General features: G+C 50.1%; 1 protein-coding gene across 5 annotated transcripts in view; it reads right to left on the minus strand.

The window, feature by feature from the left end:
- g (adaptor-related protein complex 3, delta 1 subunit-like garnet) overlaps window positions 1-14,829 on the minus strand; it is a 354,723-nt gene that overhangs the window by 56,218 nt on the left and 283,676 nt on the right. For all 5 annotated transcript variants that reach the window (XM_070524729.1, XM_065441037.2, XM_065441036.2 and 2 more), the window contains one exon: window positions 6,591-6,809. In XM_070524729.1, the coding sequence (XP_070380830.1) occupies window positions 6,591-6,809 (219 nt within the window). The remainder of the gene's footprint in view (window positions 1-6,590; window positions 6,810-14,829) is intronic.

Consider the following 14,829-nt stretch of genomic DNA (forward strand, 5'->3'; position numbering starts at 1 on the left):
CACAAGCCAATGGAGAAAGAAAGAGGAAGAAGAAAGAGCAGAAGAGGACAAGAAAGCACGAGGAGACAGTGGAAAAAATAAATAGAAAAAGAAGTTAGAAATTAAGAGCGTCTGAATAAAAAGAATACAATAAATTGTTACAGGAAGGAAGAAGCATACGTCTATTCACAGATGGCTTTCAATGGCAGAGCCAACAAGCATAGAGCAGCGATAACACTAAACTCTTCTTCGTCATCTCCAAGGCAACCATCCGCATCCTCTTCTTCACATATTACAGACTGTGACATCACCCCCATCGGAAAAAGCAGCTTATTGGTGCGGTACGGTTTGAGACGGCTCATGTGGATGATGTCAGAGAGAGGTGAAGGCATGGTGCCATCCAGTGGAGACACTTCACATGCGACAGCGATCACTTGGCGAAGGATGCGGTTTTCCGAAAGACCAACACGCCGAGTTGGAGACCAAACTAGCACAAGAGCACCTGTTTCGTACTCCACGTCGTGATGCCGCTGGTTGTAATGGCACTTCTGGCGTGTCTGTGAAGCAGAAAGACGGATACGGGCAACCTGGCGTGCTTGGGTCACTGTGGCTATAACATCCCGACTGTACTCTGTCGGCAAGTCGAGTGTGGTTGAAAGGAGAGTCCCGAAAGGCAAAGTTGGTTCACGGCCGAAGAGTAGATAGAAAGGCGAGTAGCCAGCAGTGTCGTGGCGCGAGAAATTGTAAGCGAACGTCACAAATGGTAGAGCAGTGTCCCAGTCACAATAATCGGAGGAAACATACATTGCTAGCATGTCAGTCAATGTGGGGTTCAGGCGTTCGGTAAAACTGTTAGTTTGAGGATCATAAGCGGCAGTAAGCTTGTGTTTAGTAGCACATGATCGAAGTACGTCGTCTATGACCTTAGCAAGAAAGTATCTTCTGCGATCGGTGAGAAGTTAACGAGGTGCACTGCGGTGTAAAGTAACATCGTGAAGCAAGAAGTCAGCCATGTCTGTAGCACAACTGGCCGGCAGGGCTCTAGTAATGGCATAGTGGGTTGTATAGTCCGTAGCGACGGCAATCCCCCTATTTCCATCATTTGATATAGGGAATGGTCCAAGAAGATAACGCCAACGAAAAAAAGAAAAAAAGGGTCAGTCAATATATACTGTCACGTGATAGAGATGCTTGAGGACACAGCAAAAAAACTGTGAACGACGAAACTAACTTTATTGGGCGAACCTGTGCCCAGAAAAGCAGGCTACACTCAATGCTCAACAAAAACGGCGAACACAGTCGGCAATCGGCAAAAATTTGATCAGGGAGTCAAGCGTGTCGGCTTTTGTAGATCAGGCGTCGAATGTTCCAGAGTAATCGCCGGGACCCACGTGCCTTCCATAATGTTCTATGCCATTCGGGTTGTGCATGCATGCAATCAGATTACACAAGGTTTGGCGATAACAGACAGTGGATAGAAGCATCAATAGCATTCTACAAACTTCTGATACATGTCGATGCGTCCTGTGCTGAGTGATAACATTTGTTAGACGGTAAAAGCACTCACTCATAAAGGATAAACGAGTTCACGTGTCAATGCCCCGCTCTCAAAAGGCATCGTGCCGATGCTACAAACATGACGGGAGGTGAAACAAAAAAGGAAACTTGTAAACAAAGAAACAAAGTCTAAGGTGACACAGTCATCATCATCATCATCATCATCATTTATTATTCCCTTAAGGGTCCCTTTGGGGACATTACATAAGGGGGGGGGGGGAAACATCGATGTGAAAGTGCCATACATCAGCTCAAAAGAAGTCCGAAGAAGTACATCAAAAAGAAGTCCGAAGCTCGGCTACGCGACGTCCCCAAAGTTCATTAGCATTGGTAGAACGGCTTAAGTCACACAACATGAACTACTTCAGGTCGTTAGCGGCGCCGCTGTGATAGCGAAATGCCGTCTGGAGTGACCTTATAGTCGAGTGCACCAATGCGTCGGATGATCTTGTATGGTCCAAAACAGAGGCGTAAAAGCTTCTCGCTCAGTCCTCGTCGGCATATAGGGGTCCAAACTCAAACACGGGCGCCGGGCTGGTACTCGACGTAGCGTCGTTGAAGGTTGTAGTGTTGGCTATCAGTCCTCTGCTGATTCTTGATCCGCAGGCAGGTGAGCTGTCGGGCTCCTTCGGCGCGCTGGAGATAGGTGGCGACGTCAAGATTCTCTTCGTTGCAGACGTGCGGCAGCATGGTGTCAAGAGTAGTCATCGGATTCCTGCCGTAAACCAGCTTGAACGGCACGATCTGTGTTGTTTCTTCCACCGCCGCATTGTAAGCGAAGGTTACGTATGGCAGGACGGCATCCCAGGTCTTGTGTTCGACGTCGACATACATTGCTAGCATGTCGGCGAGGGTCTTGTTCAGGTGCTCCGTGAAACCATTTGTCTTGCAAAATGCTTGGGTGCAGCACCTCCACCAGATGTCACGTAGTAGTGACGATTGAGGACACAGCAAGAAAACTGTGAATGACGAAACTAACTTTATTGGGCGATCCTGTGCCCAGAAAAACAGGCTACACTCAATGCTAAATGAAAACGGCGAACACAGTCGGCGATCGTCGAAAATGTGATCAGCAAGTCAAGCGCATCGACTTTTATAGATCAGTCATCGAATGTTCCGGAGTAATCGCTGGGACCCATGTGCCTTCCACAAAGTTCTACACCATTCGCGTCGCGTATGCATGCGATCAGATTACACAAGGTTCGGCGATAACAGCCAGCAGATAGAAGCGTCGATAACATTCTAGAAACTTCCAATACATGTACACGTGTCCTGTGCTGACCGATAACATTTCTTAAACGGTAAAAGCGCTCACCCGTAAAAAATAAACGAGATCACGTGTCAATACAAAGGCTGCTGCAGACCAATAGGATGCACAGCTGATCTTTTCCGGTGTTGACACGACTCAAACACAGCAACATAGCGCCAGACAGAGCGTTTGAGACGGAACCAGAAGAACCGTCGCTGAATTCGGTTTTATATCCAAGTGACGCCAAGGTGTCCAGCGGTGGTAATGCCGTGCAGTTCCTGGAGTACAATCTGTTGAAAATGAGATAGAATGACAGTTAGGAGCTCACGCTCGTCTGCGTGCATGTTGCGGTGATGCAGAATGCCATTTTGTAGCACAAACATGTGAAGGGATGGGCCAGACGGAGCAGAGAGCAGGTGTTCGATAATGGGGCGTAACGATTCATCGCGTCTTTCAGTGCCAATGTCTTTCAAGGCAGAGAGCGAAAGAACGTAGATCAGTGCGACATCCACTAAACCATCTGGGGCATTGACGGGACGACGAGACAGGCAGTCAGCGTCCTGATGTAGACGACAAGACTTGTAGACCACAGTGTATGTGTATTCCTGCAGCCGTAGGGCCCAGCTACCATGGCGTCTGGTGGAATCCTTGAGGGAAAAAAGCTAAGGAAGGGCATGGTGATCGATTGAAACTGTAAATGGTCGACCATATATGTAGGGTCGGAACTTGCCTACTGCCCAAATGAGGGCGAAACACTTGCGCTCGGTAATGGAGTGATTGCGCACGACGGGAGAGAGGAGGCAGCTGGCGTAGGCGATAACGCGGTTGTGCCCACATTGGCATTGGGGTAAAATTACGCCGATTAAAAAAAAATTAAATTATGGGGCTTTACGTGCCAAAACCACTTTCTGATTATGAGGCACGCCGTAGTGGGAGACTCCGGAAATTTAGACCACCTGGGGTTCTTTAACGTGCACCTAAATCTAAGTACACGGGTGTTTTCGCATTTCGCCCCCATCGAAATGCGGCCGCTGTGGCCGGGATTCGATCCCGTGACCTCGTGCCCAGCAGCCCAACACCATAGCCACTGAGCAACTACGGCGGGTAATTACGCCAATGCCGTAGAGACAGGCATCAGTGCGGATTTCAGACAGAGCAGAGGCATCAAAATGGACAATAGCAGGAGGTGTGGTGAGCAGCGTGATGAGCTGCGAGAAAGGAGACGCTTTTTCAGAGCCCCAGCAGAAAGGAACGTCTTTTATGAGGAAGTCAGTCAGGGGTCAGGCAATCCAATCCAAGATAAGCCAAGCCAAGCAACAAAGTTGTAAAGGCTGCGTGTGTACCGTATTTACACGATTGTAAGTTGTGGGGATGCGCGACTCGCGCGTCCCGATGTTTTTCCCGCAAAGCGCGCCTCCTGTAGTGCGGCTTTGCCGCGTGGCCTGCGTGATGCCCGCGGCGGTCAATGTGGTTGGGGCGCAGTGCGAGAGATGGCGCGAGTGTTGCACTGCTAACGCCGCCGACAGGCGGGGCTAATTGGGCGCCGGAGGACAAGGCGCTCGCTCTTTTGGGTTCGAGACAGCAAGCGGCACGAACGTGCCGTGCCGCGCGCGCGCGCCGACCTATGCTTCTGCGAGACCGCCTCGCGTGGCCGCCTTCGAACGTGCCACGATTCGCGTGACCGTACACGCGAACGACCAGGCGTTGGGATCCAGCATAGGGCGAACACATTCGCTCGCTATGCGATCGCGGTAAGTCGGACTTCTAGATTTGTCGCACGCCCATCGGCATGTTTTGTGGATAGCAACTCGGCTAGCAGGCATTGATGCATGAAAGGTGCAATAAATGCCCTTGTGATTGTTTGCACTACTGTGTTGTCGTTCCTTTGTCCCAAGAGAACGGAGGAGAACTCCATATCTCCCACAACGTCGAACCCCCCCCCCCCCCATATCGCTTGACCGGGAAAAAAAAAAAGAAAAGAAAGAGCATACCTGAGGGCGCATTCGATAACGAAAATTTATTAGTAGCTGATATGGTCACTCGACTACTCATCTTCACTAGTGCTGCCATCGTCATCGTTGCTGCGGTCCCACAGCGCGTCGTGGTCCAGTGAAATTTCAAATTTGGCAAACGACTGCACCAGGACATCTTGCAGAACCGCAGCCCACGCCAAATGCACCCAACCACACGCAGCCATCACGGAGGCTCTTTTGACAGGTCCGGTTGGCGTAATTTCGCAGTCTTCTGCCGCCAGCCACTCGTACTCACGGCGGAGCAGAACCTTAAAATTAAGGCGAAGGTCCGGGCTTGTTTCATGACCACGTCACACTTCAATGGCAGGGACCGATCACGCATTTCAGCGACGTACGCCGCTTGCTTAGCCTACAGCTCCGGAAAGTGTCAAGACTTCGGCACGTAGGAAATTTGTCACTTCCCGTCACAGGGTGAAAATTTCGCTTTGCTGCAGTCGCCACTCTCGCACCACCCATTTAGAAACATCGAAATTGTGGCCCGCTGCGCAGTGATTTGTTTCTTCGGCGTAAAGGATGGCAGCCCCCTTGAACGCTGCTGTGAACGAGTGCTGAACGATTAGTGGGCCTGCAGCACTCATGACGACTGGGGAAGCATAGAAGTACCATGTAGCCGGCAGTCAAGTAGAACACATCAAAAAGTTGGTCAAACCAATTCCAATGCCTTTAATAAAACAGAGAAAGAGAAACCTGCGAGCGGTGTCTGCTCTTCCATGAACTACCGATACCCCCCGCAAGCACTGCCGTTCTGAGGGTGCCGCCGCAAATGGGAACAGTGGCGCTTTCATCAACTATCGACACCCCCCCGTGAGTGTTGCATGCACTGTAAGACTCTCAAAAATGTTGAAAAACCCTTCTGAAAAGCGAACAAACACGCGGGATAGCAAAAAGATACGGGTAGGGCCATAGAGCAAACATAAAATTGTAACTACGTTGTAGCTCTTGTTGGTATCGCGTTTTTTGGCAGGGCCATGTTTTGGTTTCGATTGTAAGTCGACCCCCCAACTTCAGACTTTCAAATTTAAAAAAAGGGGTCGACTTACAATCGTGTAAATATGGTAGTTTGTCATGTATGTTTCAAATGTCCAGCATTTGTTCATTTGCAATCAAATAGCAATGCAGTCACAGGAGACTTTGTTGTCTTGTTATGAATTTTTATCACTCAATATCGTCCAGCAGTATCAAATGTGCCCACTTCATCATTGACGCCAGCACCGATAAAAGCCAAGGTAAAGCAAGGGAAGCGCCATGCAATGACTGTTCCACAGAAAGCTGCAATCATTCAGCTGTTGGAGCACAGTCAACTCCTGTTCAAGTTACAAGTTACAAGGAAAGACATTAATTTGCTGGTGAACATATTATTTTAGACTCCCACTAACTTGGAACAATTATGCAGCTCTCCCAAAGTTCGAACTACCAGAAGGTAACAGTACTCAAAAGGCTGTAGAGAATTTTCAGAAACGCTCAAAGTTTTTTTCGTGACACTATCTTTAACATAGTTCCCCCACATGTTTTTTTTTTTTTTCATGCTCTGAAGGAAGCCCATAATATGGTAAACAACACTGCTAAGTCCTTGTGCCTCTGGATTGCAGCACTCTCAATTATGTTTAAAAAAAAAGATAGGTTGAAAGTGGAATGCTGTCATATCGGTGGTGTGTGTGTGCATGCGCGCATGCGAGTGCTCTTTCCTTGAAATTAAAGGACGCAGTCATGCTCTGTTGCTGAATGTGTGATCGGTCACTCAGATAATAAGGTTTGGAGAATAAGGCACTGACCGGTGGCATGCTGGGCGTCATAGGCGTCTGGGCGGCGCTGAAACCGGGCTCCTTGGACGGTGTGGTGATTCCTGGCGTCTCTTCGTACTCCCGTTTGTCCTTAGGCATGTCCTGCTGCAGCAGAGTGGCTGTTCCCTTGGATGACTTGGCCTTCTTCTTTTTCTTCTCCAATTTACTGCCAGACGCTTCGCTCTCGTGGTGCTTCTTGCGCCCACTCCGCTGTAAGCAACAAGGAGGAGTTTGCAGTAAGGTGCACACAACAAAGACAGCGCAGGATGCCCTAGTCTGTTCGCATTTATCAACAAATTTACCCCTGTCAGGTGCCACTTTGAATGAGTAGTCAGCATGCAACAGTCGGGTATTTCTTGGCTTGGCACTCGTGCCATTTTGAAGCTGCCCCACAAGAAATTTTAGCAACACTTGCTGCAATGCACACTGGATAGCAAATGCATGCGGCAGCAGACTTAATCCAATTTGTGTAGCTACCTAAAAGTATGTAGCATCAACAAGCGCCGCTTTAAAAGCAAACAAAAAGAGCAACAAAAGAAAAAAAATTACGGGATTGTACAAGGCAAAACGTTGGGGGGTTCAGTAGGGTAAAGCCCAACGTCCTAGTCAAGTTCGCCGGGGCAACTCAGTTAACTTATGAGCGATGGCCGAAAACAAACTGTTTCCTTTAATTTTGAATACATATACACAACAATGAGGGCACCACCTGCCACCCTGTGGCGCTGATGATGATAACAGTAACCATTACAAGAACCTTGATATTGTCGCAGCACTGCGTGACTGAGGCAGAGAAAGAGGAAGTAGAGTGGGCGCACGTGATCTCGTGGTACTCTGCGCCGGCTGGGCCTAGCCTGTAGCTTCCATCTCGGACCTCGTTTCACCTTGTAAATAAACATCATTCATAACATCTTTGGTGGAGGTGCGGGTAAATCTTGGACGATCCTGGACGACCCAGCTCTACCAACTGTCCGACGGAGTAGGTGCTTGGCCGGTTTACGACCACAAGCAAAGGACATGGCCGATTCCAGAGAAGGCAATGACGACCCCACCTGCGGCGGACCAGACAGCAATCACGGAGGTCAGGCTGGCTACTGGACACCGCTGCGGGAGCCACCCACCTGTGTCTGCTGGAAGCTGTGCTCGCTCGCTACGCCACAGTGTTTGATTTTACTCACGGCACACGAGCATCCCATAAACCACCGGCGTCTTGTATGCAACACGGCATCCATACAGGGCAAGTACAGTGGAATCTCAATGATACGATCACGGCTAATACAAATTTCTGCATGATACGAATTTTTCTTTGGTCCCGGCCGAGCCCCATTACTTTGCAACGTGCTAAAGAACGGCTGTTACGAATCAGTTTCCGACCCGCGTCGGTTCATACGAAAATTACCGAAGACACTGGAAATTCTAAAGAAGTGCTTGGCGAAAGCCAGACGCTGCTGCCGTCTGCGCTCCGCTTTTCTGGCTTTACTGTTCAGTGAAATGGCCAGTCACTGCTGCCGTCTGCGCTCCAATTCACTCGCTTTGGTGTTCGGCAATATCGCCTGTCGCTGCTGCCGCTTTCGTTCTGCTTCCCTGCCTTTGATACCCGGCGATCTAATCAGTTGCTGTTGGCGTTTCCGTTCTGCCTTCCTTGCTTTCGCATCTGGTGACATGTTCAGTAGTCGCATGCGCATTCGCTCCTTGTTCTTCTGGCGTTTGGTGTTGGCGGAATCCGGCATCCGCTGCCGCTTCCCCGAAGTGCTTGGCGAGCAATCACTTGGCTGCTCCGGAGCCATGCGTCACACCCACTTGACTGCAACAAGACGTCTGGCGAAGGAGTGGCAGTGCAGCTGCCACCGCCGACGCGCGCGCTCGTTCTACAGCTACTGTGTGACGTCACGGTTGTTATGCGCAGCTGTGCCCTCCACCGGCGCGCCGGTTGCAAAGGAAGGGAAGAGGTTGCGCCGCTGCATGGAGGAGAGGCCACAGTTGGCACGATTCCAGCGCACAGATGGACGCGACCGTGAGCATGAGCCGCGGTCGGCTCATGCTCGCTCATGACGGCCGCGAAAGGAAACAGCGTGCCGTCACGCTATTTCTCCCTTTCTCTTTTGGTGCGGAGGCGTGGACACGGCTCCGTACAGCGCGGAGGCCGCGACTGGGCACGAAGAGTTTGAAGCGGTGGCGTTCTTGTTGCTTCTGTGCTTTTCCTCCTTTTCCGCGTGCTATCGACGGAGAAGCTGCTGTGCTTGGGCCGCGTTCTTTGTGTTAGACGTGGGCGACGGTGAAGGACCACCACCGCCGGGTGAAACGCTGCACTCGCTCGAAGTTCTGAGGCGTGCTATGGCCGCGGATGAAATCAGCGATGACACGTGCACGCGTTCTTATGGATTTGAACAACGTCTGCTAAGTGACCTGACAAAGAAAAAGAAGCAGAAGGACATTAGATACTTTTTCTTCAAGAAATAAATGCTTTTTACGTACGTGTGCCTGAGTGAATTTACCTCTGACTCTTAAATTTAGCTAGTTTTAATTGTTCCGATGATACGAATTTCAGCTAATACGAATATTTTTCGTGACCCCGTGAGATTCGTATCATCGAGATTCCACTGTAACGCCAATTCGTCAGAAGCCCTACCGCCTTTCACATTCCGAGAGAAAAGTCATCGCCGAGCAGGTCGAAGAAATGTTACAGAAAGGAGTGATCCAGGAATCATGTAGCCCTTGGGCTGCTCCTGTGATCCTAGTGAAGAAAAAAAGACAACTCATGGAGATTCTGTGTGGGCTATCGCCGCCTAAACACCATCACAAAGAGAGACGTGTCCTTCTACCACGAATAGATGACGCCGTTGACTGCCTCCACTCCGCGTCGTATTTCTCTTCTGTTGATTTACGGTCAGGTATTGGCAAATTCCTATGCACCCCTAAGACAAGGAGAAGACTGCCTTCGTGACACCTGACGGTCTCTTTGAGTTCAACGTTATGCCCTCTGGCTTATGCAACGCTCCAGCGACATTCGAGCGATTTATGGATACCGTGCTCCGCGGACTCAAATGGGAAATTTGCATGTGCTATTTAGACGACGTCATTATCTACGGCCGGAATTTTCACGAGCACAATCAGCGCCTGGCGATCGTTCTTGACTGCATCCAGCAAGCTGGCCTTCTTTTAAACTCGAAGCAATGTCATTTCGGTGAGCGTCAAGCCCTCGTACTAGGCTTTCTGGTTGACACAGACGGCATACGACCAGACCCCGAAAAGATAGCAGCAATTTGCGACTTCCAACAGCCACAAACGGTGAAAGATCTGCGAAGCTTTTTGGGCCTTTGCTCATATTTCCGGCGCTTTATGAAGAATTTCGCACAGCTAGCCTCTCCCCCTTACTTCTCTCCTTCACAGACACCCCATACTTGTGGACTGCGGACTGCGAGTCGGCGTTTCAACAGCTGAAATTTTTGTTGACTTCTGGACCGGTACTGTGGCATTTTGATCCGGAGGCGTCAACTGAGCTGCACACTGACGCCAGCGGTGCGGGTGTTGGCGCTGTGCTTGTTCAGCTCTGCGATGGCCGTGAGCATGTCATTGCCTACGCTTGTCAGACACTTACAAAAGCGGAGACAAACTACACCGTTACTTAACTCGAGTGCCTAGCAGTCGTATTCGCCATTCAGAAGTTCCGTCCATATCTACATGGCCGCGCATTCACGATAGTGACTGATCATCATTCACTCTGTTGGCTGGTTGGGCTGCGTGACCCGTCTGGTCGGTTGGCCCGCTGAGCTTTGTGCCTTCAAGAGTACAGCTTTTCCGTTAAATACAAGAGCGGACGCTGTCACATGGATGCTGATTGCCTATCCCGTCTCCCTTCGCCGCACACTAAAGCTGAGGACGATGACTTCGATGACTACCTGGTTTCCACCTCATTCGACTTTCCAGACCTGCGTACCTTCGAGAGCGAGCAACGTTGCGACCCTACCTTGAAATCCCTACGGTCAGCTGCACGTGGGCCAGCAGGAACAACACCGTTTACTTTTCGTAATGGTTTGCTGTACAAAAAAAATTACTCGGCTGATGGTTCCCCCTTGCTTCTAGTTGTGCCCAAAAACCTGCGCCCTGCTGTCCTTCGTTCCATGCATGACGATATCACGTCCGGGCACCTTGGCTTTGCACACACACTACACCTGCTTAGAGATTTTTCTGGCCCAAGCTCTGGAAAACAACGAAACAGTATGTCGCCAGCTGTACTCTTTGCCAGCGCCACAAGCAAACGACGACGGCCCCAGCAGGCTATTTACAACCAGTTAGGCCACCGACGTTACCGTTTGAAAAAGTAGGCATCGACTTGCTTGGTCCGCTCCCAAAGACGTCAGCTGGCTACCACTGGATTATAGAATGCGTAGATTATCTTACTCGCTACACGGAAATGGCGGCACTTCCATCTGCCACTGCAGCAGATGTCTCTTCATTTTTGTTGCATCACGTCATACTCCGTCACGGCGCTCCCCGGGTTGTCATCAGTGACCGTGGACGGCAATTCACTGCCGACGTCGTTGAAGAACTTTTACGGCTTTGTGGTTCTGCATATAGGCATTCCACTCCTTACCACCCGCAAACCAATGGCCTCACGGAGCGGACAAATCGAACCCTTACCAACATGTTATCAATGTATGTCGCTGCTGACCACAAGAATTGGGACGCCGTCTTACCTTTTGTAACATACGCGTACAATAGTGCCAAGCACGAAGTTACTGGATATGCGCCGTTCTTTTTGCTCTACGCACGCGCTCCCCAGAGCTTTCTGGACACTATTCTACCTTTATCATGCCAAGAAGATCCTTCCATAGCCCAAACTCTGTGTCGTGCTGAGGAAGCACGTCGACTGGCGCATCTTAGGACGTTGTCCTCACAAGGCCACAGCAAGATTCGCTATGATGCGCGGCATATCCCCGTCAGCTTTGCTCCAGGTGATTATGTTTGGTTGTGGACACCTGTTTGCAAAAAGGGATTGTACCGCAAATTTCTCGCCACTTACACCGGACTATTCGTTATACTCAGTCGCTTGAGTGATGTGAACTATGTCGTTGCTAAAGTGACGGCAAGTAATCGGCGTTCACGTGCGACGCAAGTTGTTCACGTGGCCAGACTCAAGCAGTGCCATCACCGGTCCCTTTGACTCGCTCAGCGAGCTTCATCTGCCCCCGGGGAAAATGTCGCAGCACTGCGTGACTGAGGCAGAGAAAGAGGAAGTAGAGTGGGCGCGCGTGATCTCGTGGTACTCTGCGCCGGCTGGGCCTGGCCTGTAGCTTCCATCTCGGACCTCGTTTCACCTTGTAAATAAACATCATTCGTAACAATATGATTATGAGTCATACAATAGCGGAAACTCCGGATTTATTTTGACAATCTCGGGTTCTTTAACATGCACCCATGCATGGTACACAGGCGCTTTTGCATTTCATTCCTATCAAAATGCAGCAGCCACAAGCAAAATAAACATGGCGTTTTGTGCAAGTATTACAGTGAAACCTTGTTACTTTGAACGCCACATTAACAAACTTTTCAGATTAACGAACTGTAACGCGGTTTATTGAGCAATCAGAAACACGACCGTCTCAGTCGAGCGTCGGACACCGAGAGCACGAGCCCCTCTTCGTCAGCTGGCCGATGATGATAGTGCATCCATACATAGGGCACGCCTGTCTTCTTCACTACAACTGCCCCTTGGAAAAGAAGGAAACCTCCTGGCGACTCAAGAAGAAGCGAGGGCAAGGGGATTGTAAGGGGGTTTAAGCCTCTAGACGTGCACTGTCTCGCGTCCGCGACGCCTCAAGACAGTAGATGGCGTTAGCGGCTTGACGACGTAGTTGACTGGCATCGTCTGTTGTACAACGCGGTAGGAACCATAGTATTGAGCGAGGAGTTTAGAGGATAGACCAGAGGTGCTTGAAGGTATCCACAGCCAGACTAGTGGGCCCGGCTGGTAGGTGCAGCGAGGTTGGTCATCATCGTGACGGTACTTTTGGAGACTCCGGTATTCCGCTGTGAACGAACGGGCCAGCTGACGGCATTCCTCAGTATACTTTAAGGCTTCAGACAGAGGCGTGCCCTCTGATAGGTCAGGCCAGTAGGGGAGAATGGTGTCAAGCGTACAGGTAGGTTCACGGCCATATAAGAGAAAGAATGGCGAAAATCCCGTTGTGGCCTTGGAAGCGGTGTTATAGGCGTACGTAACATATGGCAAAACAAGGTCCCAGTTAGTATGATCCAATGTAATGTACATGGATAGCATGTCGCCCAAAGTACGATTGAACCGTTCTGTTATGCCATTCATTTGCGGATGATAAGCTGTAGTGGTGCGATGGACGGTATGGCACGCGGTCAGAAGGGCATTAAGAACTTCGGAAAGAAATGCACGCCCTCTGTCACTCAGAAGTTCTCGCGGTGCCCCATGACGCAGTATGAAGTAATGCAAGAGGGACGCAATGTCGCGGGCTGTCGTTGTTTGCGATGCCGATTTCTGCATAGCAGATGAGGTGGTCGACAGCGACAATAATTCAGCGATTGCCAGCTCATGTGCAGGGAAGAGGACTGTAGAGATTGATGCCGACGTGGTAGAATGGTCGGGACCGACAAGGAATGGGCTGCAAAGGACCAAAAGGACGAGGGGCAGGAAGCTTGCATCATTGGCACGCTGTGCATGAGCGAATGTACTTTCGCACAAAGGTATACTTGCTACGCCAATAAAAGCAAGAGCAAAGCCTGGCGTAAGTCTTGAAGAGGCCGGCATGGGCGCATTGCGGGTCGGAACGGAGAGTGGAGCATACATCTGTGCACATATGGCGGGGGACGACTAATAACTATTTGCAGCCATAAGAAGCGTAATTTCGATGATAGAGAACACCTTCCCGCACCTTAACATGAGAAGCTTGGCGGCGGATAGCGTGTGAAGAACATGTTGTTGAAGTGTCAGCAATGCAATCCATAAGTGCCGCAATCCAGGGATCTTTGCGTTGCTCTGCAGCCATGTTGACGTGCAAAGGCGACAAAAACGCCGGTTCGATGACTGAAATGCAAGTCATGTCACTTGGTGTGGGCGACCGATAGAGGGCATCTGCGTCGGTGTGTTTACGGCCAGACCGGTAAATGATGCATATGTCGAAGTCTTGTAACCGTAGAGCCCATCGCACAAGGCGGCCAGACGGACCTTTTAAAGTCGATAACCAACATAGAGCTTGGTGATCTGTAACGACGTCGAAGGGGCGGCCGTACAGGTAAGGTCGGAATTTTCCAAGGGCCCAGATGACAGCCAGGCACTGCTTTTCGATGAAGGAGTAGTTGGATTCTGCTTTCATTAGTGTTCGGCTTGCGTAGGCTACTACGTATTCATCATGCCCACTTTTTCGCTGTGTAAGCACGGCACCATGTCCTATGCCGCTGGCGTCAGTGTGGACTTCCATGGGGGTACATAGGGTCAAAATGGCGCAGTATGGGAGGCGAAGTGAGAAAACGCCGCATTGTTTCAAAAGCATTGTCGCAAGCTGTGGCCCAAGTAGTAAGTCGCATGTCACCGCGAAGCAGCTGAGTGAAGGGAGCAATGATAGAAGCGAAATTCCGGATAAAACGACGAAAGTAGCAGCAGAGCCTGATAAAGCTCCGAAGTTCTTTCAGGGACGTGGATTTCGGGAATTCGGCGATGGCGCGAAGTTTGGAAGCATCAGGTAGTATGCCATCTTTCGATACGACGTGTCCGAGTATTGCAAGCTGTTTGGCTCTAAAGCGACATTTCTTCAAGTTGAGTTGGAGACCTGCCTCGGTGATGCACTGCAGGACTTGTTCGAGACGGTACAGATGTGTGAGAAAATCTGGAGAAAAGATGATGACATCATCAAGGTAACATGTCTTCGTCAGGCATGTCTTCCATTTTAGCCCATGAAGGAGATTGTCCATCATTCGTTTGAATATAGCAGGGGCAGTGCAAAGCCCAAACGGCATAACGTTGAATTCATATAGGCCGTCTGGGGTCATGAAGGCTGTATTTAGGTGATTGGCAGGATTCATAGGCACTTGCCAATAGCCTGAGCATAAATCGAGCGAAGAAAAATATTGTGCACCTTGCAAACAATCCTGAGCATCGTCGATGCTTGGTATAGGGTAGACGTCTTTGCGAGTTATCTTATTAAGAGGGCGGTAGTCGAAGAAAAATCGAATTGAGCCATCTTTTTTCTTAACCAGGACTACAGGT

Source organism: Dermacentor albipictus, chromosome 9, assembly GCF_038994185.2.
Source record: "Dermacentor albipictus isolate Rhodes 1998 colony chromosome 9, USDA_Dalb.pri_finalv2, whole genome shotgun sequence".
NCBI classification, from domain to species: Eukaryota; Metazoa; Arthropoda; class Arachnida; order Ixodida; family Ixodidae; genus Dermacentor; species Dermacentor albipictus.